We start from the raw sequence: 27,409 nt of genomic DNA, 5'->3' as shown, positions 1-27,409 counted from the left end.
TCTTATGGTTTCGCTAACCCCCAGAGGACCCAAATTAACCTAGAAACATATTAACTTTCCGATCAAATTCTCCAAAATATACTCCACGCCCCCTCAGGAACAATTCAATTGTCATGTCTAATTAAAATGTTCCTCGATAAAGCAACATTAATGAGATATGATCCCGAATCCCGAACTTTCGAAACTTCGCTGTGCTAGAATACCTCTATTTTATTTAATGATGGAATAGAACCTCCGATTCATAAATTTCAATTTCGCAACACCCCTTGCAGAAGAAAAATGGAGGTCAAAATCATATTATGCCAATCTGCATAACGAAGGCAGATGCGACAGTTGGGCCCATGGAAATTTGCAATAATAATTAACGAGAGAAAATTGTGGAAAAGGTGGACTGCATTAAAAAAATTCCTGCCTTGGCAAAGTTTTAATAGAATATTTAATGCTAATTTCGTCAGTAATAAAGCAACATAAATACACTCTTTATTGCCAACGACCCCCCTAGGGGGTTACAATAATACACTTTGTAGCTTTTGGATTAAACTAAATTGAAACAGCGGGGGTTTAGTGGTTTGTTTTTATTTCGTCAGTATACGCCTTAGAAATTCTTTATTTCCAAAATATTTTCTTTTGATGCCTAGTATAAATATGTGAAGGTATTAGACTTTGAATAAATTTTGAACGAAACCTCTTCTGAATATGGTAGACTCATATTGCAAAGCTCAATATGATTAAACTGTGAATAATTTAAGTATTTTTAAGGTCAAATTTTACGTATCGAGGGTTAACTCGGATTTTTCACACTCGCATACCGAAAGAGAAATTACTCCTTGACCGATATAATAGAAAAAACAACGTTAAACACATAGTAAAAGAGGAAAACCTAAATCCAATCTGAGATCAACCGCACGTATAGGCATATCCACTAAACAATTAATATTATACAATGCCCTGTATTAAATGACCGTCATGAATCGATTAAGGCTCCAGCAAACTCTTTTAAGTTTAAAGTTCACAACTAGATATCAATGGTAAACATATAAGAGATTATTTTTTAGTCAAGACTGATTTACTATGGTCGAGTTGTGTCTTCCGCTTGCTTAGTTTATGTCCAAAATTCGGTATATTCGTTAGTGGTAACAACTGTTAAATTTTAAATGGAATATAAACGTGTAATTACCACTGCGGTTTTGAGTAAGTACAGACATATCTTATTCGTTTTGAAAAATTTGAGGTAGTAACTATCAATTTCTTGGTACTACAAAATTTTGTGCGTTGAGTAACACATCTAGAGTTTAACAACCTCATAAAAAACCGATTGATCGCTGAAAACCTTTATCCTCAAATCAATATAGAGTATGCTACAACAAGCATTAATTTGGTCCAAATTACTTGGCTTTTCTTTTTACTGAACAGCATGAATTTAGGATATTTGTGTAATTATAGTTAAAATTAATACCAATCATTACCAGTTAAATAAAAACAAGATATTAATGTCTTTAACCCTTATAGATGATAAAGAAATTAGGTTTGATGTCATCGCTGGTTCTAGATCAAATGATGGTTGATTCTTAATCTGGGCCGTTTCATTTTTTAAATATTTATTATGTTTGTGCTACATTGAAGTTCAATCATAGTTTTATTATCATTATTTCTGTGGTACTCTTGGAATTCCCCTGTGGACAGCTCTGAAAATTTTATTACTATTGACAATTAACCTCCACACAAGAACTAGCCTTGGTGAAGCCTCGAGGCTAATAATAAGGACTCAAGTGTAAACATTTCAACCTCTATGTAGTTGCGAATTTTCAGACCTTTCCCTTCAATATTCGATATTATTTTAAAAGTGCTGAAAATTTTAATTCATCGGTTCAAGCTGATTGGAGGCCGAAAGGTTATACGATAAGTATTGAGTTTCTGCGTTAAAATGACAATACATGTCATGTAAAAAGAATACATTAAAATTTAATTATGTAATTGATGCAGTAAACATAAATAGCTGCCACCTTGAACCACATTTTTCCTTCTTTTATTTGTATGTGTGTGTTGTTCTCTGTTATTTTATTTGTTATTCTTAATTAAAACTGATAATAGCGTTCGCTCTTTTATAACGGGTCAGAGAAAAACCCTCGTCAACGGTTTCCATACAAATCTGTAAGCATCTTTAGAATCTAACAAAATTAATGGAAAAAAAAAATTAATTTACAACATAATAAAATGTATGAAAGATGGACGCCGAAACTTCTAAAAAATGTTAATTTAAGGTAAGTGTTTAGTGTCTGATCATTGTATTTATTTTAACCTGCCTTTTTTCCTTTTCTGTATTGGTGACTACTCTAACTGGTACCTGTTGATGTTTAATTTTTTTTGCGAGTCGGAGGTTGTCCTCTCACTCAAGCATATATATTATCAAGTATTATCCATGCTTACTGAATAAAAGACTACATCGGTTTTTATTAAAAAATATACATATATGCACTTTTCTTTAATTTAATCTTACAAAACAGTAACTATTAACAAAGGCTTGTTGGCATACTTTTGATCTTCCAAATTTTTGTATTTTTCATGGTTTTGGAATTCTTTAATTCTCTTTTTTACATGCTTAAAGATTTTATCTATATTAAATTTAACTTATTCGCAAGGAAGTTTGTACATGTATAACAGTTTTTATGTGTTTATTTATAATACATTTTGTGATTTTATTGTTAATAAGTTTAAAGGAAATGCGTTTTCTAACTAAAAACTGTTCTAACATTGAATTTGATTCTTAATCTAGTTTGATTGTTATAATTTTTCAAGAAAATGTTCAAAAAATTTATCTAAATACTGCATGATTCGCGCCTAATGTAAGGTCAAGTGTAGGTACAATAGGTTGATTTTGAAGTTGCTCATAAATGACCTTATGAAATTTCTCATTTCAGGAATTTATAAAATTTTTAAATCCGAAGGAAGACAGATTTTACTGCAGTTGCAAAATTTGTACTTTCTTGCATTTCGAAAGCCTGGGTGGAACTTATATTTCCATACACGTAGAATATTATGTTTTGTCTCATTTCGCTCATTCCCTAAAATATGCATTTTTAAGTGGTTACACACATAACAATTTATATTCCTCAAATTGAATAAAATTTGGTAATTCTTTATTTCTTAAGCAGTTTTTATATAGAAAAAAAACAAAAACAGAAAAACTTTAAAGATATTTTGACATTGCATCTTCCTATATATTATGACTTCTAATATCTCAATGTTAAGTATATTTTACATTCATTTGAAAGCACAGTTTTCTAAAAGGCTTTAGCATTATAGTCTCAAATGCGGTTAATTTATTGTATCAAAAGATTATATACAGAGTAATCAGCTATAAAAAGATGGCGTTTTAAATACAAAAATTTGTTTTACTTTTACATTCTTCTTTCTTAGCTTGTACTAGTCATATAGCTAGGAAGATGTACTAAAAAAAAACAAGGATTCTTAATATATTTTAGAAAAAGTAACAGCAGTTTTTGGTCTATTTGAAATATTAAAAAATACCGGTAAATTTCTTAATTGTCCTTATCTGGGCCTTCATTTTAGCTCCCCAAAATTCTATGCACTCATGACGCTGTAGGTTATGAACGTGCAATTAATATTTCGTAACATTAATAACAGCAAATTCATGAAAAAGCAATGAAATCGTGTTTTTGTTAAATCTTTTCAATAAAGAATTATATTAAGATTTCTCTACAGATAGAATACAACTTAACCCCTACTATTTTAGCCGCATTTTATTTTATTTACAAATAACCATTCGTTTTATCTTAGGTACCTTCTCATGTGTCTCAGATGGTATGCAATATGGATGGACCGCCCCCATCATCCCCAAACTAATGTCCAAAGACAGTACAATCAAAATGACCCTTGACCAAGCTGAATGGTTGGAAACCATCCTCATGCTGGGGGGCTGCTGCGGAATCCCAATAAACCTTTTTTTAGTAGATAAAATAGGCAGAAAAGGGTCCCTCATATGTTCGTCAGTAATCACTCTACTTTCCTGGGTAGCAATAGCTTTAACACCCAATATAAAGTATTTATATGTGGCAAGGTTCTTCGCGGGCATTGCTGGAGACACTGGGTTTGTAGCTGCACCTATGTACATTGCTGAGATAGCTGACCATAAAATTCGAGGGTTTCTGTCCAGTATAATTTACCTCATGATGCTCATTGGAATTGTTCTGGTGTATTGTGTGGCACCTTTTACTCCTGTTTGGGTACCATGTGTACTAGGTTTGTTTTATGATTAATTTCATACTAAAATCTTGCAATTATTGCTAATTTACAGGTATATGCTTCAACAGTATAACATTATGCTCATTTCCATTTATACCAGAATCCCCCTACTATCTACTATTCAAAGACAGGTACGAAGAAGCGAAACATGCTCTGGAAAGACTGAGACATGACACAGAGGTGGAGTCGGAGCTTTCAGATATCGCAGCAGGAGTTAAAAGGCAGAAAAGTGAGAGAGGAAAACCTCAGGACATTATTCTAGTCAAAAGCAACAGAAAAGCTTTACTGATCATGATTTGGCTTAACGCTTCTCAACATATGAGCAGCATTTCAATAATGCTTATGAATCTTCACTCAATTCTAGATGAAGCTGGTGCTAAATATATATCTTCTTCTACTGCAGGAATACTATTCTCAGCTCTAATGCTCGTAGCTGCAATATCTGCTTCGTTAGCGATAGATAACTTTGGAAGACGAGCTCTTTTGATGACCTCAGGAACCCTTACGGGAGTATGCTTACTTATAATAGCAGTATACTTTAATATGAAAAACTCAGGTCAGGAGATGATTTCAGTCAGTTGGTTGATACCAGTAGCAGTTATGTTTTATGCAGCAGCTTTTAAATTTGGTATAGGACTAGTTCCGATAGTGCTAACAGCCGAGTTATTCTCTGCCAAGATGAAAGCTATAGGAATGACCCTTTCAGACGCATTTTACGTAGGATTCTCAGTGATTTCTTTACAAATGTACCATCAACTGAAAAATACATTTGGTATACAGGTGCCGTTTTATATTTTCGCCATCTGGTGCTTTAGTACTGTAATTGTAACAGTGTTTTATATCCCAGAAACTAAAGGAAAAACTTTAGAAGAAATACAAGTGTTATTGAAGTCGGAGGAAAGTAATAGATTGCTCTCAATACAGAATAATAACAGGAACTACACTCGGCTTACTTGAAATATCTACGCAAAAGTTTGATTCGACTTTGAAGGTACTTAAAGATGTGTTCAATGATTATGGTTAATGAATATGACCAGATAAGTTTTGATGACCAATGTTCCTCCTGATTATGATCATTAGTCCTGATCGCAAGTTTTCCCTCATGGTTATGAATTACACCTGATAATATCCCATTTTAGCTGAATTTTCTAGGAACTAAATACTAATATCGTAATTAACTTAATATAAAACACGATTTTTAGAATTAATATAAAAATTTAGTTCCTAAAATAATTAAATAAAGTATGTTTAATATGGAATTGGGTTGGAAAGTGTTTATTGTATGTCAAGGTCCACACACAGAGAAAACAAAGCTTAAGGTCTATAGTTTTCTTTTCCCTTAAAGATTTCCTCAAGTTTCCTTTTTAATATTGGAGCAATCTAGTCTTGATTTATAACTGTTACAAATTTTACGTTATGTTCATGTTTCCTATCGTTCAACACTTCATCCCACAAGGTTCAATTGTACCTGGCGTAAATTCACGATGCAATTTCTCTGGTTGAAATAAAATTGTCTTTCAATTAGCCTTGATCTTGTGATTAACTCATGATTCATATAAAGGATATTAAAACGTCAATTTTTTTCTAGATGTTCCTTTAAAACTGCTGCAATTTTTCAAATATTAAATTTAAATTTAATGTAGGTACGATCCAAATTTTGAGATATCTTAAAAATTCATTCAATTCTAATATATTTAATTTCAGTTTTTCTTAGAATTTGTAAAATTATTTTTAATGTACCTATAGCTTATTTCTAAATTTTAATAATTTATTTGTCACATACCTCTATTTTTTATCATGCCCCCAGATTATTTTTACGTCCGAATATTTTTCAAAGAATTATTTCACATAGAATTTCAGAGAGGTGATGTCGAAATTGACTTAAAATTTCGTTGTGAAAATTTTTTTAATCTAGCTAGAGACAATAGAATTTAATAACATAATTTTAAGTTTCTTCATTACACGCACGGATTAACTCTGAATTAATTTCCAACTCGTCTCATAAACGTTAGTTCTACATCTGATTGTTATGGTTACTTCTACGGAACTATGAGCCTTCATAATTAGGCAATTAACAGTAGAAAAATATACATGTTAAATACATTTCTCCTTCTGAACACGATTTTTTGTTTGCACAGATCTGTTTTTGGCTAATCTTTTAAATTACCCCTCATTTTATAAAACCATTATGTTATGATTCTATATATTCCAGATTTAAATTAATAAAACTTTTGAACTCGTAATATGTTAATCGCCAAACAAATAAGACGAAATCGTGAAACTGTTATTTCGGATAAAAAGAGTTGAAGTTGTGCGATTTTATTCAGTTTTTACGACAAGTTGGTGAAGATCGAATAAGACATAATTCTAAGTCAACGATGAAACAGCTTAAGGCATCAATTTATTTAGTAATCCTTGCGCTTTTGGATAAAGAGGTAGTTATGGGTCACAATACTACCTCTACTCTGAAGTTGCTACATGTGGTGAGTTCCTAAAGGGCTTAACAAATGCTACTTTAAAACGTTTTAATGTAAATTTAATAAAGGAGAGGATTATTTTTCTAGCTTTTCCGGCATGGAAATCGAAACCCCGAATATGACTCTATTTGGGAGGGCAATCCATATACTGATGAGAGCTTCTATCCAGAAGGGTTTGCACAATTAACGAATGTGAATAGTTTTAAAATTGTCAAAAACAAAATGATACGCAAATATTTTAATAGGCGGGCAAAGAAACAGCGTACCAAATGGGGCTTTTCTTGCGACAAAGTTACGGGGAATTTCTCGGAGAGACTTGGAACATAAACACCCTGGACGTGAGGACTACAGACTACAACAGAACCAAGATGTCTGCCATGCTAATGCTTGCTGGCTTGTATCCACCCAAATGTGAAGACAACTGGAGTGGCGAAGAGGGATTTCCTTGGCAGCCAATTCCTTACAATTACTGGCCTTTAGAAAATGACACAGTAATACATTTGAAAGTGAATTTTGCATTTTTTAATATTTATCCATTGACAGCTTCTCAATTCCCTTCTTATCCTGGAATCTCCAACATTTTGTAAAGAATTCCTAGCACTTTTGAATTCTACAGAAATCTCAACGTATTTGAGTGGTAAATATGGGGCAGCTATGGCTATATTGAACCGGTATACTGGAATTCCTTTTACTGACTACCGTGTTGCTTTAAAATATGCTGATACCATGAAAATCCAGGTGAGTATCAAATCAATTGCAACAATCCTGAAAAACAAAGGTTACCTCTGCCTTAGACTGAACTAGGCTATAAATTGCCTGATTGGTGCAGCCAAGTATATCCCAAACCTCTTACAGATTTAACATCAGATTTCTACTATATATACACTAATACTACAGTTCTGAGACGCCAATTTGCAGGTAAGCAATGTGATAATTTTTAAACAGAAAGATGTGGGTTAATTTGGTCATTTGAAACAATAGTAATACAATATTCTAATATGATTCTACAGGTCAATTGGTCAACAAGATTCTGCAAGACAGTGATAGTGTTGCAAATGGTTCATTGTCACCATCTACAAGGAAAATGTTTGTATACTCCGCCCATGATTTCAACGTTGGTACTATGGTTCTATCGTTGGACGCTTACCAGATGTCTCGCCCTCCGCCATATGGGTCAATAGTAATTTTTGAAGTACATGAAATTGATGAGGTATATGGGCTTCAGGTAAGATGTGAACCAAACTTCTATATACGTAACAAATATGCAAAACCTGAAAAACCTTTTATTAGATAAAATTGCATTACTAGAAGGCAACGTTTTTAAATTTTCAGCTGTATTATCAGGATTATTCTACCCGTAAACCCCATGCCTTGAATATTCCAGGATGCAACCATTTTTGCCCTTTAACCAAATTTAGGAGTTTAGTGCAAGACATTTTACCAGTGTGAAATGAGTTTGTCTTACTGATAATCATTAATTAATCATATTATAATGGTGCTTAACTCGCCTATTTATATAGTGTTTATTTCTTCAAATGGGGGATTATTCAGATACGTGATTGTAACCGGACTACATTTTATTAGAAGTGTATGTTCTTTTTTGGAATCTTGTATACGAAACTTTAAATAATGAAGGTAAAACGCAAAAAGTTAATCTTAGAGTAGGGTTAGGCGATTCCGAAAATTCTAATTAAATAACAACTAGTAAAAAGAGCATATAAATTAATATTGGGAATTCTAAAAAGAAGGTTATAGACAGAATACGTAAAGCTATATCAACCATAAAATGGAAAACAGCAAAACAGCAAAACAGAAAGATCCACGAGTAAAATTTTGTAGAAATCTAAAATGTGAGGACAACGTTCAGCACTAATAGAAACAAAAAGTTACTTAATTTTTTATTTTTTTTTTAATAAAAATAAAATAATATCTAAAACGGCTCTACAGTGAAAAATCTTAAGCAGAACTTCAAAAAATTTTCCAAGACCATTTCGAAAATCAATCTGTGAAGATATTATAGTATGGCGATTCCTCTTGGTTTTCTTATCCACTTAATGCAATGAGGTATAATATGCAGGTATGGTGAACGTATACAGTTAAGGCTGAATAATTAGCAGGCATTGAAGTACAGGGTGATACAAACTAAAAAATTGCATTAATCGGTTAAGAGCGGATGTCATATTTGCATGAGGTTTAATGTGATTTAACGATGAATTAGAGCATCACCCACCACTTTCCTGCAATATAAGTGGTGTTTAGTAATACAAGTGATAGCTTAGTAATATAAGTAATAGTCCTTTTCTTTTAATTTCAAAATTACAGATATTATATGGGGGATAAATTTTATCTGCGCGAGTCTGTAAATCTAAAGCAGAAACATTTTTTCCTTTTTTAAGGTTACGTCTATGTGCATCAATTAATTTTTAACCAAAAAGAAATTAGTGTTACGCTTCAATATTTTCACCATAACAACATTAATCGACAAAATTTAGAATCATAAATTTAATATTGTCTCTGCAATGTCCTCTTAAAAAATAAGAAATATTTACTTAGTTCTATAACGATTTGAATTTTCAAGTTCATTTAAATGAATGCTTTGTTTTCGAAAATGTTCATCGCAAGAAGTAAAAAAAACCGAGATTGACGAAACAAAAATATATCATTAATCATGTGTTAAAGTAACTATTACAAAAATCCTATATAAACATAACAATAATCCAGTCACAGTGTAATAAGTGGATTAATCTTCCATAAACTCATATAATGTAATCCTAAATGATTTCACGTGATGAATCTTGTGCACGTTTTTCATAATATTTATCTTCAACATTAATACGACATCGTTCAAATTGTTCTAATTACGTTTGTTACGTTTTCTCTAAATCTCATGAATGATATGAAAAGTATCCCCAAAAGTTAATGCATTAAGAAGTTTCATATTTCATAAACCGTAAGTTTACAGTGGTATTATTATTATTTATGCTTTTAATATTATTTTACGATTAAATGGAGACTGTTGAAAAAAAGCAATAATTATAATGTTTCCTATCGTGAAGTTGAAAATCTATTTACCACTTGTATATGCCATTCCACTAAATCTTTATAAGATTTTGAGGTTATTCTTGTTGCGCTAAATGTAGTATACAAATTATAGTTAAATTGTTTTAAAACCTAAAAGTTAAAAAATGAAAATAACAAAAAAATTAAAAATAAATTAAAAAAGAAAATCGGATATATTAGGACATGTGGACATGAGAAATTCCAGCTTACTTATATTTCTGGGGTCCTTTTTCCTTCTGGGGCCTTTTCGAAGTACATGAAAGCGATGAAATAAGGGACTTTAAGGTAAAGTTTGTCTAAGTGATTCAGAAACCTTAATATAATTTTTGATTTTTTTTTTAAAGGTATTCCAATGAGTACACTGATGGAAGTTCCCATTCTGTGACTATTCCTGCCTAACCTGCAACAGACGTACGTCGGGTTAACAATACCACATTAACCCAATAAAAATATAATTTTTCCAAATATATTTGATTTTCAAATTATGAAATAAATGTATGTTCCAATTTGAAAACTCTAAAAAATCATTCCCGAACTATAAGACTCTTATAGTCAATTGTTCAGTGTCCAGTTATCGAACGACAGCTAATAGTGAACGAGATAACAGATGACGTATTTTTCAAAGTTAGGTGAAAGCTAAACCAACACTTTTACAATTAACAGGTCCACTTTGATTGATGGTTACCACTGACCATAAATTTCTTAACATTATGTTTTATCAGGACATTCTAAAACTTAGTTTTTCAATATTCGGCTCAAATCCTCTTCCATTTCCCACACCTATTAACAATACCTTTAAATACCTACTTAATTTACACCATAATGTAGAAAACAAATATCATTTTGTCAATACTGTGAATAAGTAATAGATCCAATTATCTCAACTATTAATTTCATAAACTAATAATATAAAAATCGCTTAGACCAATTAATACCGATAAACTTGTGGATGCCAAGATAAACAACGAAATATACAATGTTCTTGAAAATATCACTCAGAAACAATCAAGATTAATTTGTAAATCTAATTGCATTGCATTGCGTTTATTAGCTCGAATATACGTAGCAAAACACTATTGGTTGGGTTATTAATTAAATGATTAATCTGAATAATATTCTGGATATAAACGCCAATAAAATTATGTAGATGAAGTATACTGGCATTTAGAGCCTTACGGGAAATAAGCATCTACTGCCACCTAAACAGAATTCTTCCATTTTTTCCTTTGCAAGTTCAATACCTGCTACATATAATGGCTATTTGCATTTTTATTATTTACAGAATCTAGAAACAATTGTAATGTGAAGTTTGATATGTAAGCAATATTATACGGTTTGAAACCAAAGCAAATGATAGCCTGAGTTTACATGCCTCTGATAAAATAAATTTCAATGATATTTTGTTCAAACAATAACAGGTTTTTATAGACGAAGAGCTTATTTTCGATCTGCTGAGACAGATTTTTCTAATTGTGCCACACCCCTGCCTACCTAAATAATTTTAATAATATTTTTAGAATGGTATGAACAATTGAGAGATAAAGGTGTGGGGGGGTAAGATTTTTTCAGTTTTATTTCCCTGAAATGAGAGGCAATTTCGCATATAAAAACTTTATGTTTGCTGAAATTGATTATAATGGAATCATTTCTGTAAGTAGGTCATTCAACCTTCAGTTTTTCATAGAAAATTTTCTATGGAATACAGAACGATTGCAAGTACATTCCCAGACACTACTTGGCCAATTCGGAAAAGCAGAAATTTAGTTTTTTCTTTCTTTGTGCCCGCAATTTACTGCTAAAATGTGTTAAAATCCGTTGGAAGCTTTTTTGTAATTTTGTAATCCAATCATGAAAGTTGTGATGTGTCCTGCCTGTTCTCTCCTTACTCTCAACACACTGGATTTAGGGCTCATTTTCAACAACTATTGATCCCACTGTGCTCCAAAATAGATCCTACATAACAGGCAGTGTTATGCGTAGAAGTTCCAGGAGTTGCATCTGGATATTTTGGTCTCATTCTAATTTATAAAACCATATGGAATATTCCAGTTTCTATAGAGCATTGAGTTACTTATGTCTTGCGCCTGATCTCTATTTTATAAATTAATGTTAAAATACAATCATCGCCTTGTAACAGAATTCAATTGTTATTAAATCTCAGCATACATAGAAATATCATAACATATTAAACAAACTTAGTCTATTGTTATAATATTTTTAGTGGATATGTTGGTTGAACATGGTGGTATTTCTTTCCCAACGCTTCAGTTAAAATGAATGATTGATGATTTTGTGCTTTTTTGGTATTGTGAAGAAGAAAAAGATGCAAGAGAAAAATGTTTTTAGCCAACTGTTACCGCAGGTTCTAGCCACATTGCTCGGTATGTATATACGCAATTTGTTGAATTTTTATTTATATTACAGGGAGATCCGTTTGGAAAAAGAATTAATTAATGAAACTCAAATACAGCCTATCTAAACTGGCAAAAAGTACAGGGTATATCGCTTAAAAAACTAAGTTTTAGAAACTTAAACGTGAACTGGAATTAAAAAATGATCCTATAGATATTTTTATATATAATACTCTAAAACACAAAGGTAACAGATTTGAATGTAAACTTTTTTTCGTTCTTTAAGTTAGTTTGTGACACATGTGTTTTTGTAACGCCCTATATTCAATTATCGATGAAATTATTGCATTGTAATTACACACTATATTTTTAAGTTTTTCATATCTTGAACTTACCTAAACCAGTATTTTTTTGTTCGATATTACAAATAATTCAAAATTCTTTTAAGGAAAGAGACTTAGGAATCACTGCAAATTATACATTGCCACATACAATATGTATTTCATACTAATTATTTGGTATGAAGGTACTGAAGGAAGCTACATCGTTTATTCACTGTTGTACATTGTACTCAGAAACATTAGTCTCTAGTCAACAGCTTTCGTGCCTACTAACATTCTTCTTTCGGGCAATAGAAAGTTAGACCCTCTACCTTTTACACAGGTAGAATGTTGGCGCTCCCACCATCGCCAATTTTCGATAAATCGAGGGAACTACATTCATTGTACTCGTCCGTTTATACCATACCATTCCTCATTGCCATGTGATTAACCTAAACTTTTATTAAGTGTCGCGATTCGTCGATGAAAATGCTTTTTTATTAAAATAATACTTACTTAGTCAACATATAGTTATTTTAACATGACGGATCTACAACATTTAGGAATACTTGAAGTCCTTCTAGGTAAGACTTGCATACAAACAAAAACAGTTATGTAATTTGGTATTTTCAAGCAGTCGTCATTTACTGATTCTTATATTTTCTCTGCTAATAACTGTGTTTCTAAATATACAAAAGGTATGACTGATTAGTGATTGAATCGAAAGTACACACATTCTAATTTATGAGACATACAATGGTTCCTATTTAAATTAATAATTGTTCTTAGTGAATTAAAATTTACAACATTATTTGAATTCATGGTATTAAAATCACACGTGCGTTAAACTACTAACTGAGATAATTTATCGCTCAAGGTCGACGAACGAATATTTTTAAATAAGCATTGGCAAAATTGTAAATTTTTGTATGATTACAGCACATCATGACTCCAAAAGGTTTTGATTTGCCATACAAAATAAACGTTTTTATTATTTTTGTATAATATCCATTCAATTTTAAAGATGTTCTTATATTTTCGTCCATAATCTTGTAAATTAGTATCAATAATTTAAATAACCTAATGAATAAATCTTTCAAGAACAATTCTAAGAGTAGAAAGCGAGTTATTCATATCATATTATTTCGAAAATTACTGATAAATCAGCGTCATTATCAAATAGTTTTCCCTAATAAAATAACATTATTTTTTCAAAGATGCTTATTTTCTTTATTTTTCGAATACAGAAAAAAACAATTGCATGTTCAACAGCGATCCGTGTCACTCGATTAGACCGGAAAACTGCAAAAAACAGTATCTTAAAGTAATTAAATTTTCAGATATTTTGAAGGTGATTAAGGAGGTCCATATCTCAAGAATCAGCGGACTAATTTCTTGAAAATTTAACTCAAATGAATTGTGTCCGTGTGTTTTAAAAGACGAAGTACATTAAGCAAAATTGCTATTTTATTTCGTTGGATCCAAGATGCTCTCCCACACAAAGCGATTGATATTTATTTTTCTGATTTTGAATGTGTATTTAAATGAAAATCCCTAAAACTGAATTTCCAATATTTCTAGCATTAAAGTGTACTATTACCTAGGGATAGCATAGCGTCCAAATCACTTTGACAAACATATGTTTTCACTAATTTAATGGGAATTCCTTCGTGTCACTTTAAATCCTCTTATCAAAGTATACAAAGGGAGATATAAAACCCACTTGCGTACATGCATTCAATAGAAATTTTCAATCTAAATCCATATTATCTGGTAAGAATTTTTGTTATTATATAATCAATCACCTCAATGATTAAATGTAGCAAACGATAATCAACTTCTTATAACAGTGTATCTCTCATATATGTGTATTAAATTTATAAGAATCGAATTTGGACATTTTTTATGTTAAAAATATATAGGGGGTTTCATGAATTTAATTACTAAAAGATGTATGAGGAAATCCTTTTTTTCTTCTTTAATTGTTCTTATTATTTCAATAAATTGTTTTACTTCTTCAGGCGTCTTACACATATTTCAATAGTGAATTTTCTTCATTTTTGTAATTTTTTCAGGCACCCTAATGGCGGTATCTGATGGCATGACTTACGGCTGGACTTCTCCCATGATTCCCTACTTCAAAAGCAATCAAACCCACATTGAAGTAACCGACAAAGATTGCGAATGGATGGAGACTATAGTCTTATTTGGAGCGTCAGCAGGATTGCCCTTCACCATATTAGGAGTAAATTATTTAGGAAGAAAAAAGTGCATGATCATATCAGCAGCGGTAGGATGCATATGTTGGATCATGATCTTGGTTGGGAAAAGTTTGGCTGTCATCTTCGTAGCAAGATTTTTCTCCGGAATGGCTGGCGATATGTGCTTTGTGGCCGCCCCTATGTATATAGCGGAAATTGCTGATCACCGGTTTAGAGGATTTCTATCTGCAATGATCTACCTCATGATGTTAGTGGGCATGCTGCTCGTTTACACTGTAGGATCTCTCACTCCTTTCATATACGTTCCTATTATTGGAATAGTCCTCACTCTAGTACAAGTCATATTTTTCCCATTGATGCCAGAGTCTCCTTACTATCTCGTTTACACCAACAAAAATGCAGATGCCAAGAAGTCTTTGGTCAGATTAAGAGGAGCTGATTCTAACATTGATCGGGAGATACTTGAAATTGAAAAAGCTGTAGAGAGGCAAAAGACCGATAAAGGAAGACCACAAGACCTAGTGTTGATAAAAAGTAACAGACGTGCATTGTTGATAATGTTGATACTCAATGGAGCTCAACACTTCGTTGGTATTAGCGTAGTTTTCATGAATTTGCACGTGATTTTGAATGAAGCAGGATCGGTCTACATGAAAACCTCCACTGCTGCCATAGTATTTGCTGTGATATTGCTAATATCTGCCAGTGTTGCCTCTGCCATTATAGATAAATTTGGCAGGAAAGTTTTGCTAATCCTGTCAGGAGTACTTACGGGAGCAGTACTACTTGTTATAGCTGTATATTTCCACTTAAAGAATGTGCAATATGATGTCACGGTTATCAGCTGGATACCGGCAGTGTGCATAATGATCTATGCAGCTACCTTTAAGTTAGGGTTAGGTTTAGTTCCAATAGTAGTAACGGCAGAAATCTTCCCGACAACTATAAAAGCTATAGGAATGACTATAGCCGATGTAATTTATGTAATAGCTTCCATTATTTCCATAGTGATATATACTAGCTTATATGAAAATTATGGAATGCATGCTCCATTTTACCTGTTCGGAATATCTAGTTTTTTAGCAGTATTTTTTGTTTATTTTGGAGTACCAGAAACAAAAGGTAAGACTTTGGATGAGATCCAGCTAATGCTTAAAGGAATTAAACCCGAAGATTTTGAGAGCCAATATAAGTCCAAGGAGATAAATAATCCAAATGCTGTCTTGGAATGAAACGTAATTAAAATATATTCATCATACCTTATATAGGTTAAGCGATGAAGAATTAAGTGCCTCGTAAAAAACTAAATAATTTGATTCCTATGTTTTTAGACTAAAAACATGTGTTTTATTTCCCATGACAAGTGCTTAAATTTCTGGATTATTCTCAATCCATGTATTTTCGTAAATTTCTTAGGAAAAATGGATGCAAAACAGTATGACTTTGTCCGCAACTGATCCTTATACAGGGTGTCCTCGAATTACGTGGCCAAAATAATACCGCAGATTGTTTGAGTGAAAATAAGTCGATTTAACTAAACTTCCCTCAGTCCAAAAGTTGATAATTATGGGGCTACAGGGTGTTAAAGTTGAAAAAAAAATCACATTTTCTTTAATATCTTTCGATTTCTTTGAGTTAATTTCACGAAATTTCATATTTGAGGGTGTTTTAGGATACGAAATTCAAATTTATTAACGATTTAGTTGTTTCTTCTAGGGAGCGCCACAAGCGACCATTAGGACACATTTAAATCTCTGTAACTTTTTCGTGTCATGGTGTATATTATTTTGGTATTTAAAAACCTTTTTCCCTACCTTTTATACTTAGAAAAGGTATACTTTATTGACGTCGCTAGAAGCAACGGTTTTGGAGAAAAACGCATAATTCTAATGCGCTGCATATTTGCGTTGGCGCTTTTAAGTAAATAACTCAGTTGGCTATGTTTTTAATTGACATTTTAACACTTGAATTTGTTTCTCAAATGTCAGTTTTTTTATTTAGCCCTCAGTTTTTCTTGTCAGTTTCGCTTCTTGTTCCTGTAAATATCCATAAGTATGGCCAATAAATTCACTTATTCTGAAATGGTGGATATGCTGTTAGTTTATGGACTTTGCCGTTGTAATAGTCAAAATAATATCTGATTTTGAAAACTTATTGTTATACCTTTACTAATAATTATTTTTGAAAAACTTAATTTTTTTTAACGGAAAATAATTTTAAGGTAATTTGCATGCATCATCAGGCTTAGATGCATTTTTCTCCAAAACCGTTGCTTCTAGCGACGTCAATAAAGTATACCTTTTCTAAGTATAAAAGGTAGGGAGAAAGGTTTTTAAATACCAAAATAATATACACCGTGGCACGAAAAAGTTACAGAGATTTAAATGTGTCCTAATGGTCGCTTGTGGCGCCCCCTAGAAGCAACAACTAAATCGTTAATAAATTTGAATTTCGTATCCTAAAACACCCTCAAATATGAAATTTCGTGAAATTAACTCAAAGAAATCGAAAGATATTAAAGAAAATGTGATTTTTTTTTTCAACTTTAACACTCTGTAGCTCCATAATTATCAACTTTTGGACTGAGGGAAGTTTAGTTAAATCGACTTATTTTCACTCAAACAATCTGCGGTATTATTTTGGCCACGTAATTCGAGGATACCCTGTATAAAATGAAAAATTAAATCTAATCAAAAAACATCGCAGCATGCCGGACCAATTTAGTAGTCATTTTTCTTCTCGGTTTGTAGTTAATCCACACCCAGGGTGCCCCATTGTCGATGAAGCTTTAAACGTTTATGGAAAACTAGACCTAAAATTCTTCTTAAAAACTTGGCATCTATTTAGATAATGTAACTTGGAATAGTCGTCTAAAGTATTTTTATAACTACAACATTACTGCTAGTATCGAAAAATAATCGTAATTTTAATTTATAGATAAAACACCCTGTATATTTTTCAACCTTTCTACACATCTCAAGATTCTAAGAGTATTTTAAGTAATATACCCACCCCACTGTGCCTTTCCAACAGTTTTCATGATTCTAAAAATACATAAAACGTGCCATTTGTAAACTCCTCAGAACTATCCTAAGTCTAGTTTTTCATAAAAGATGAACGAATCATCGACATGGAATACCATATGTACTTGAGGGTGAGTTTTCTTGAAAATTGTCATTCGAAATTCATTAAATTACCTTATAAGACGCCTACCTCTTGCTATTGTCAACTTCTTTAAGGTAAAAAATTTGCGTTCGCCATAATGTTCAGAATTACAAAATTGTTGTTAATAACAGTAATCTGTAACGAGTTTTATGGCTTTAAACAGGGTGTTTGGTTTACCGATACACATCCGAAAGAAGGTGGTAGGTAAGATGATTGTGGACGTATTAGACCATATACTATTATACAAAGTATCACTCATTTCCAGATATCGCCATTTTTCCGAATTTTCCCAAATTCGTTGTGTAATTCCGTGCAAATTACAATAAAAATTTAATAAAAAATTTGTTGTGACTCGATCGGTTTTCGCATAAACTCGAATATGTATTTTATCGATATCAAACATGTAGTAGTATTTGCATATGAAAAAAAAATGTGATGCTTTAAAATTACAAAAATGAATTTCTCTAATATCAAACCTTGACTTTGTAAGTAAATAAAGAGAAATATGCAAATGAAAGAGCCGTTTAAATATTTTTGAAAACTTCTTTGACCATTGCTCTTTCGAATAATGTATTGAAAGGCGCAGACTTAATGGTCTATAAGGTATTTAATTAAAACATTTTTAAAAAATGCGTAGAGCTATCCTCATTTTCATTTAGAGATCGCATAAGCCATGATACTGTGTTGCCTAGCATCAAGATATTGCGGATATTGTTTTATTCAGGATTTCATTAGTTTTAATTTTTAGTTAATAAAATTAAATTAGTATACATTTAATTTGGTTTCTGTATTTTGTGGTTTCTCATTTTCAACAATTTAGATTAATGGCTGTATATTCAAATGTTGAACGTGCCGATATAATTTTTATGTATAGTAGAGCTGACGATAACGCAGCTGCTGCTCAGCGATTATATCATGAAAGATTTCCTCAAAGAAGAGTACCTAACGTGAAATTATTCGCTAATACATACTGTAGAATGAGTGAAATTCGCAATTTACATCATGAAGATCCTAAAGCGAACAACCAACAACATCACGCTAAAGTAGATGTACAAATTTTAAATACATTTGAAGCAGAGCCCACTGTAAGCATTAGGAAAGTATCTGAACGATTCAACGTATCTAAGTGGAAGGTGTGGTCAGTTCTACACTCTGAGAAAATGGACCCTTTCCACTATACTTCCGTGCAAGCACTTGAGGAAGGAGACCCAATCCGAAGAACAAATTTTTGTCGGTTTATCTTACATGCCGATATTGAAGATGGAAGATTTTTTTGCAGGATTTTATGGAGGGATGAATCCAAATTTTCCCGTGAAGGAATTACCAACTTTCATAACCTGCATTATTAAGCTGAAGAAAATCCGCATATGAAAAAAGAAACTTCGTTTCAACATAAATTTAGCGTAAACGTGTGGGCTGGTATAATAGGCAGGCACTTGATTGGTCCATATTTTTCGCCAGACCATTTAAATGGCGAAAATTATTTAGAATTTTTAAGGAATAATGTATCAGATATTTTGGACGAAGTGCCTTTAGATGTAAGAGCGAAAATCATATTTCAAAACGATGTGTGGCGTATACAAATAATTCAGGTGTTAATTTTGAGTACCTGAATTATTTCATTTTTAGTATTAATGTTGACTGGTGGATTGATTATTATAATTAGTTTTTTTGTTTCTATAGTTTTAGAATCAGACCACCATTTAATATTTTTAAAAATGGTTTTTTAGAATAGTGATCGGGTTTTTAACATTGTTTCTTGAAGTGACGAACCTCCTAAGCTGTTCATTTCGGAAAGAATTGCGGAAGGTTTTTTATCTCCAAGTTGTAGCTGAGAAAAAAGTTTCTTATGTTTTTTCTCTTGTGATTCAGCAAGGGCATCCAATACTTTTCGACGAAGATTTTCGAACTTGTTGGTTACTGGTGGTTTAAGAATCAAATCTTTAACACAAACTAGATTCTCTGTGTCCATAACTCCAATTGTAGTGTGAAATTTAAAATCGTCTGAAGTTACTCCGTTGATGATGAATTGTGATTCCAATTGTGAAAACCACAGTTTTGGTTCTGTTCGGCTGAATGGTGGAGTTTTTACAAAAATTCGGGTTTCGTGATCAGTAGAGGGTTCGACGGTAACTTCTGATTGATCCACATGTAGTCGAGTACGGGGCATGTTTGAGTGAGGAAGCTTGATTGAGGCGTTGAAATCACGTCGAGGTCACCAATTATTCTTTTATTGTATTTGATAATGATAGTCAATATACAACAAGAACTGAGAACTAACTAACCTTCTTTTTGTAAACTATCTAATATATATGTATCCTCAATTACCCGATCACTATTCTAAAAAACCATTTTAAAAAATAATAAATGGTGGTCTGATTCTAAAACTATAGAAACAAAAAAACTAATTATAATAATCAATCCACCAGTCAACATTAATACTAAAAATGAAATAATTCAGGTACTCAAAATTAACACCTGAATTATTTGTATACGCCACAGATGGATGTCCGGCCCATTATCAAAGAACAATAAAAGAGTTTTCAAAATAGTCAATTTCCTGAAAGATGAATAGGACGAAATTGACCAATATTATGGCTTGCCAGATCTCCAGATCTCACCCCAGTTGACTATCATATCTAGGGACGAATGAAAGAACTGATATACGATGAAGAAATTCATGATCGAGACCATCTCATTCAAACAATTAATGGGGTACTAAAATTAATGAAGGCTGAAATGAGGCTCAGAGTAACCACCATAGAGATAAGACGAAGATGTCGATGTTTTATCAGAAATGATGGTTCCCATTTTGAGAATAATAATTCGTTATAAGTAAATAGTATAATTTACATAAATAATAATTACTTATTAAGTTTTCATTCAATTTGTTAAATTGCTCTATGCATTTTTTCTGCAATTTTTTTTCTTTTTTAATTAAATACTTTATGGGGCATTAGTCTACGCTTTTCAATACATAATTCTAAAGAGCAATGGTGAAAGAAGTTTTTAAAGATATTTGAACGACTGTTCCATTTTCATCTTTCTCTTTATTTACTTACAAAGTCAAGATTTGATATTAGATAAATTCATTTTTAGAATTTTAAAGCATCACATTTTTTTTTCATATGCAGATACTACTACATGTTTGATATCGATAAAATACATATTCAAGTTTATGCGAAAACCGATAGAGTCACCACAAATGTTTTATTAAATTTTTATTGTAATTTGCACGGAATTACACAATGAATTTGGTAAAATTCGGAAAAATGGCGATATCTGGAAATGAGTGATACTTTGTATAATAGTATATGGTCTAATACGTTCACAATCATCGTACCTACCACCCTCTTTCGGATGTGTATCGGTAAACCAAACACCCTGTATAATAGAAGATTGCATAGCTCTAGTTTTTGTTGTTGTCCTTTTCTAAATATTCATTCAAGATGATTTTTCTAATGAATGGAAGCAGCTACTTAGTAACTACTAATTCACTTTTTCGATAATACCTCTACCTACCTATACTTTTAAAAAATTGTCGCAGAAAAAATTTTTTATTGAAGTAATTTGAGCTCGTCATGACAAACATACATTGAGACCACTAAAGAACGGAATAATTTATTTTAAATGCAGGTGTTACGCCTGCTTGGAGTTTTTTTTTAATGATCACTCTTTGTAATAAATGAAAATCTTTTGATATATTATAAGTGATGAAATTGACCACCAGGAATAATCAAAAAGCCGATTCGAGACGATCTTGCAGTAATAATTCTTACATAACGGAATCAATATGATATATCACATACCGCGATAAATCTCTTTGGGTATTTTAAAAATCATAAAATTTCATATGAGTTCAAAAATTTACGTAACCATTTCATTATAACCATAAATATTTGAGCAAACAGTAGCAGACGTACCTAACTGGCAGATGAAGTTTTTTCAAAATCAAGTTAAATTTAACGAACACTTGAAGCAAAGTCAGTTATATAAAACTTCTTGATAATTAACGACATTTTGACTTACGATTAACCTTGATGAAAGTTATTCTGCATCCAGAGGACATCAAAGAACCGGCACTTAAATGAAAAATTAATTTAAATTTACTTTAAATTAAACGTTATATTTAACATCATTTATCGTTCGCAGATACAGATTTCAGTGGTAGTACACGGTTAATATCCAAAGTAAATATTTAACATTCCTTAAATATATCATTTATTCGACATTGAATTTATTGCGATTTATAATTATCTGCTTATAAAGGGATTTATATTATACAAATATAAAAAAAAACTATTTTATCCGATTACAGCTAAAATAGTAATTAAAATTACTCTCAAAAATGCAACAATAAGCATTCATTTTCATATTTGATAAATTAGAATGTTCGGAAAGGTTCTCAGCGAGTCATGTTATCAGATAATCGAGGAGTCCCGGACATTTATTCTTGACGATATAAGTAGACACATACCTTCTCGATGAGAACAATATTTATCTTATAGACAAAATTTAAAGAAAATAAAAATTCATTAGTATTGGTAAATATTGCCAAAGGGTAAAATCTCATGTTAGTTTATGCAACAAATTTTATTGCTTGATTAAACAATTTGAAATCTAGGTGTTTTTCCAAATTGCGATTTGATCCCTGTAATTCATGACATTTACATGTAAACACGTCTAAATAAATATTTTCTTAAAACATTTGATTTGCAAAGGTCTAATTATTATTGTGGGGGGTCGTTTAACGTTAACGGATAAGGAATCAAATCTGGCTATATACATTGTGGGCAGAAAAGCAATTTCTGGAACATTAAATTTCTTTTTAGACATTAACGCAGAAATATTCCCGCTGCCATCATTTTTTACTATAATTAGTTTAATCAACCTAGACGTCACGAAATACATTGATAAATTTCCTAAAATATCAAAGTGTCAATCTAAAGAGTACTTAAAAGCTGCACAATGCAATGGCCGCCACAGGTGCCACACCGGTGGCTTAATCGATCATTCAAAGCCTATATCCACTGCAACTCTAATTTGAACGCGGCCACCCTGTATAAATCGGACGTAGAAGCGGAAAAAAAATTATCTGTTCGTTGTTGATCTTGTTCCAGAATATAATAAGGAAACACTTGAGAGTCCCAAGTTAGTTGAGTACTAGACTCTTCTACTATAGCGTTTGTTGTTCCAAATATTGATATGGTAGTTTACAACGTTTGTGCTCTTTTAAATCTTCAATCGCTACTGACTTTAAGTTCTGTTTTAAGCCTGTTCATTTTAATTAGGAAGTTGCTCAAGATTTAAACATGACGGTTGATAAAAAGCTGATCATGGATTTTTTCCCTCAAGCCATGGCGACATTTATAGGTACGTACAGATTTTTTTAAGTCAAATATTGAAATGAAATTTTTTGTTAAAAATCATAGAGTAGAGCTTTTAAAAAAAAGTAAAACTTAATGCTCGGGTAAGTGACTTCAGCAAATTATTATCGATGAGTCACAAGTACTTTAACAGTCACAAATATTTTGGTGATGTTTTTTATTATAAGTGGTGATATTTTGTGGCATATTATTTTATAGCAAAGCAATTTTCATATATGTTTACACTAACTTTTCTACTGAAATACTCTTTTAAACTCACTTTAATTTAATGACATTTTTTGTATTTCAAATAACGAATGTGCATCGAAAATTGTACTATTCTAATCACCAGGAAATGTTGTGGAATACCCATACCCTATTGCATTGCAGATATTAACTTACACTTGAATAGTACGATCGTTCATTGCTCTTTCAAGAAAAAGACTAACGACTGTTAAGAGATACCAATCCATAAAAATTTTAGAAAATTTCTCCAGACATATTTAGGAAATTTGCTGAGACCCAGAGCAGTCGAGTTATTATACATTATTATTTAGACAGTAGATAACGCTATTTGAACCAAAATGATAATTTGTCATTGTGTTCATGTCAGCTCTTAACATGGATAACAAATTTATATTAACGGTGTATATAGGTATATAATACGAAGGCAAATAATTAATCTATTATTGACAACATAATTATTAAGTGTGGGGTTTTTCCAAGAAAAATAAAAGACTTCTATAGCAATTACTATTATTGTCAAAATACAGATGCAAATATAATCACGAATATCCGTCGCATTTCAGAGAATACTCTACGGTACTAGACGGTAATTTAATAATATGCATGTTAGCTATACGCATTTGTACAGCTAACAAACGTGATCTACATAATATCATTAAATAACGCAATTAAAATTAAGTTAAATTATAAAGTTGTTTTCTTAAACGAATTAACAGTGTAAGATTGTTATCACAAAGTCAGAGTACCGATGGGAGGCTTTATGAAATGTTATTAAGGTAACCGATAAGCTTGACTTAATAGGTTTTTTTCGTGCCTTCGTAATCAGCAACTACAAATGCCTTAAATTTCAAAATATCGCTTATCTGATATTTTACAAATAAATGTTTTGATTTGGTGTCAAAATTATTTTTAAAATTTCTCTGGTATATTACCAAGTTATAAAGTAATCCAGACCTCAAAGAATATTCAAGCTTTTACCAAGAAGCTTTTTTAACCTAAACTTATGTTAGATGCTACTCGAAAACTGCAACTCTGCCATTTTACCGATTAACTTTACCTTTAAATACTAAATAATATTTAATAATTTCCCTAAGAGTTAATTAATTTTCCAGCGCCCCAAACTTGGGATTAAATACTACCAAGAAATTCTAAAAAAATTCCCGATATTTTCTCAAGTTGTTGCAAAGAAACCTAAACTTCTTAAAAAATTCTTAGTTTTTGAAAGGTTTTTCAAGACTTGAATTTAATATTAACAATTTCCGGCTCTGATATTTTAGAAACAAAATTTTTGAATTAAGTGATAATTGAATTCTAAAAACTTTCATATGCTTCAGTAAGCGCCAAACTCTTAAAACCCATAGGTATTAATGGATTTTTTATCCATTACCTAAATCCAGGGGCGACTTAACCACACGAATTTGAAGGTATTTATGGAAAACGAAACTCATCTTACATATTCTCTTTGGTATTAAACAAAAAACTATAGAATTAAATGCCAACAGATTTTTAAAAACTTCCTGGGATTTTAGTAACATTGATAAAAATAACTTCACAAGTATAATTTGTTACATTCTACATCTTGTTTCATTTCTTAACTCTTTCTCATCTACTTCTTGCTTTTTCTAATGAGTCTGAAAATATCAGTCAGCTATATAATATTGTTTTTTGTTTGCATTTTAGGTACGCTCATGGCAATATCCGACGGCATGACCTACGGATGGACGTCTCCAATGATCCCTTACTTCACAAGCAACGCTACTCATATAATAGTGACAGAAAACGACGGAGAGTGGATGGAAACTATCAACTTATTAGGATACGCTGCTGGCCTGCCATTTACGATTCTCAGTGTCGATTACTTGGGGAGGAAAATGTCCATGATAATCTCTGCAACCCTAGGGTGCCTTTGCTGGGTGCTCCTCTTAACCACCATGAACCTCAAAATAATCTTCACTTCAAGATTCTTAGCCGGAATGGCTGGCGATATGTGCTTCGTTGCTGCCCCTATGTACATTGCAGAAATATCTGATTATCGGATAAGAGGGTTTCTTTCTTCACTAATCTACTTCATGATGGTAGTCGGAATACTTATAGTTTATTGTACGGGAACTTTAGCCCCTTATTGGGTGACTCCCGCTGTAGGTATAATCTTAACTGCATCCCAAGCTGTGTTCGTTTGGTTCTTACCAGAATCTCCTTACTATTACGTATACAAAAATAACTGCGAGAAGGCGCGAAAGGCGTTAAGAAAGCTGAGATCTCACGATGATTTAGATCAAGAGCTCAAAGGAATTGAGCAAGAGGTAGAGAGGGAAAAGACCGAGAAGGGGAGACCACAGGACCTTATTATGATCAAGAGCAATCGTTTAGCATTATTTATATCCTTGATTCTAAATGGGGGACAACATTTCGTGGGAATCAGTGTCTTTCTGATGAACCTCGAAAGTATTTTGGATAAAGCTGGTTCGGTTCACATAGACTCCTCCACTGCCTCGATGATCTTTGCAGGAACAATGTTGATCAGCACTGGAATAGCAGCAGTAATCATTGACAGCTTTGGAAGAAAGTTTCTCCTGATATCATCCAGCTTTACCACAGGCTTAGCCCTTCTTGTCATGAGCATATTCTTCCACCTACAATACCTAGGACATGATGTTTCCAGTGTTAGCTGGATACCTGCAGCTTGCGTGATGGTATATGCAGCAACCTTCAAAGTGGGATTGGGATTAGTCCCTATTGTTATGATAGCTGAGATTTTCCCTACAACAGTTAAAGCTTTAGGAATGACAGTAGCTGATGTATTTTACGTCTTAGCCGCAATTGTATCCATAAAACTTTATCAGACCCTTCTCAACTATTTCCAAATTCATGTACCTCTCTACGTATTCACTGTCTTTAGCTTTTTGATGATTCTGTTCACCGTGCTTTGGATACCTGAAACCAAAGGCCAGACTCTAGATGATATACAGTTAATGTTGAAGGGAGAAAAGGGACACCATAATAAAAGCGAAAAATCCGATCATATCGAACAAGGCAAATTTTAGATCAGGCAATTTTACATTTTTTTTTCATAGTTATGATTGATGTGAGGTCTAGAATAGTTTAATTTTTGTATTGTTTTTGCTGTTAACTCAATTGATCAATAAAATGAATTTTAGTTTGGTAATCATTATTTAGTGTTTTAATTGTAACTAGTGGTACAACTAAAAATAATCGGTCAACTTGTAAGAAATACTTCTGAAAACCCGAACATAGTGTACAATTTGTCTTCGAAGATGTTTTTCCAGATTTTGATTATCTTCTAAGGTACTTAATTTATGAAAGGTTTTTAAGGATTTTTCTAATTTGTGACATTCTGGCTTCCTCAAGATCTTTCAAAAACAAGAACAATTAGAGCCATTCCCAGGAATTCACCCTAATCAGATACGCTCTTATCATTTACGACCTATCTCGTAAATACGCTAAAGAGTGTTGGAAATATTTGTGGTTTTCCAGTTTTTTTACGTTCTGAATGTGAGTTTGGTTGTATTTTGAATGTTGCAATTACAGGGATTTACATTTTGCAATCCTCAAAATTTCCGTTTAATATATTGAGTCATAATGAAATGCTTTGCTACAAATAACTTATTAAATACTCATTAAATTTATAAGGTAAAAAATATTTTAAGTGACTAAACAAACTTATCATTCTTATAAAGTGTTTCCAAGTCCTTCACTCAAACTGCCTTCAATTATTTTATATAGATTCGATTACAATAACGAGCCATCATTTTATCATCAATTTCAAGTACCTTCAAACATTCCATCCAGTAAAATAATGTTTCTTTTTTATATATCTACAGCTGTCATTAGTGCTTACTCATTTTTATATAATATTTCGTCATTTCAAACTCTAAACGAAATTATAGTTTCAACTCCTTCTTAATCCAAAGTGCTTAT

General features: G+C 31.9%; 4 protein-coding genes and 1 long non-coding RNA gene across 9 annotated transcripts; 4 read left to right on the top strand and 1 right to left on the bottom strand.

The window, feature by feature from the left end:
- The first annotated feature begins 86 nt into the window (after nt 1-86).
- LOC136342094 (facilitated trehalose transporter Tret1-like) lies at nt 87-6,598 on the top strand. Of its 3 annotated transcripts, XM_066287709.1 has the most exons (4): nt 87-1,191; nt 3,799-4,260; nt 4,316-5,254; nt 6,476-6,598. In XM_066287709.1, exons 1-3 carry the CDS (start codon nt 1,155-1,157, stop codon nt 5,218-5,220), a joined length of 1,404 nt encoding a protein of 467 aa, XP_066143806.1. In that variant the 5' UTR covers nt 87-1,154; the 3' UTR covers nt 5,221-5,254; nt 6,476-6,598. The 3 variants fall into 3 exon arrangements, with proteins under 3 accessions (XP_066143806.1, XP_066143717.1, XP_066143883.1); XM_066287620.1 differs by lacking the exon at nt 6,476-6,598 and having other exon boundaries at nt 4,316-5,886; XM_066287786.1 differs by lacking the exons at nt 87-1,191; nt 6,476-6,598 and adding an exon at nt 1,919-2,261 and having other exon boundaries at nt 4,316-5,887.
- A 12-nt stretch (nt 6,599-6,610) lies between these two features.
- On the top strand, nt 6,611-8,276 carry LOC136342656 (venom acid phosphatase Acph-1-like). Its single transcript, XM_066288728.1, has 7 exons — nt 6,611-6,746; nt 6,828-6,932; nt 6,986-7,231; nt 7,284-7,478; nt 7,535-7,658; nt 7,751-7,965; nt 8,073-8,276. Exons 1-7 carry the CDS (start codon nt 6,642-6,644, stop codon nt 8,187-8,189), a joined length of 1,107 nt encoding a protein of 368 aa, XP_066144825.1. The 5' UTR covers nt 6,611-6,641; the 3' UTR covers nt 8,190-8,276.
- Nucleotides 8,277-9,954: 1,678 nt separating this feature from the next.
- LOC136344445 (uncharacterized) lies at nt 9,955-12,686 on the bottom strand. The gene is made up of 2 exons (XR_010732967.1): nt 12,547-12,686; nt 9,955-10,200 (listed from the first exon to the last, which is right to left on the bottom strand). It is a non-coding gene; the product is annotated as an uncharacterized lncRNA (long non-coding RNA).
- Nucleotides 11,844-16,032, top strand: LOC136341560 (facilitated trehalose transporter Tret1-like). Of its 2 annotated transcripts, none has more exons than XM_066286724.1 (2): nt 11,844-12,181; nt 14,547-16,032. In XM_066286724.1, exons 1-2 carry the CDS (start codon nt 12,085-12,087, stop codon nt 15,923-15,925), a joined length of 1,476 nt encoding a protein of 491 aa, XP_066142821.1. In that variant the 5' UTR covers nt 11,844-12,084; the 3' UTR covers nt 15,926-16,032. The 2 variants fall into 2 exon arrangements, with proteins under 2 accessions (XP_066142821.1, XP_066142908.1); XM_066286811.1 differs by lacking the exon at nt 11,844-12,181 and adding an exon at nt 12,883-13,055.
- A 6,770-nt stretch (nt 16,033-22,802) lies between these two features.
- Nucleotides 22,803-26,642, top strand: LOC136341733 (facilitated trehalose transporter Tret1-like). 2 transcript variants are annotated; one of them, XM_066287062.1, is made up of 2 exons: nt 22,803-23,231; nt 25,151-26,642. In XM_066287062.1, exons 1-2 carry the CDS (start codon nt 23,171-23,173, stop codon nt 26,512-26,514), a joined length of 1,425 nt encoding a protein of 474 aa, XP_066143159.1. In that variant the 5' UTR covers nt 22,803-23,170; the 3' UTR covers nt 26,515-26,642. The 2 variants fall into 2 exon arrangements, with proteins under 2 accessions (XP_066143159.1, XP_066143242.1); XM_066287145.1 differs by lacking the exon at nt 22,803-23,231 and adding an exon at nt 23,626-24,246.
- Nucleotides 26,643-27,409: the final 767 nt, after the last annotated feature.

This window comes from Euwallacea fornicatus, chromosome 1 (genome assembly GCF_040115645.1).
Source record: "Euwallacea fornicatus isolate EFF26 chromosome 1, ASM4011564v1, whole genome shotgun sequence".
NCBI lineage: Eukaryota > Metazoa > Arthropoda > Insecta > Coleoptera > Curculionidae > Euwallacea > Euwallacea fornicatus.
The sequence above is the reverse complement of the archived record's forward strand: the minus strand, read 5'-3'. Positions and strand labels throughout refer to the sequence as shown.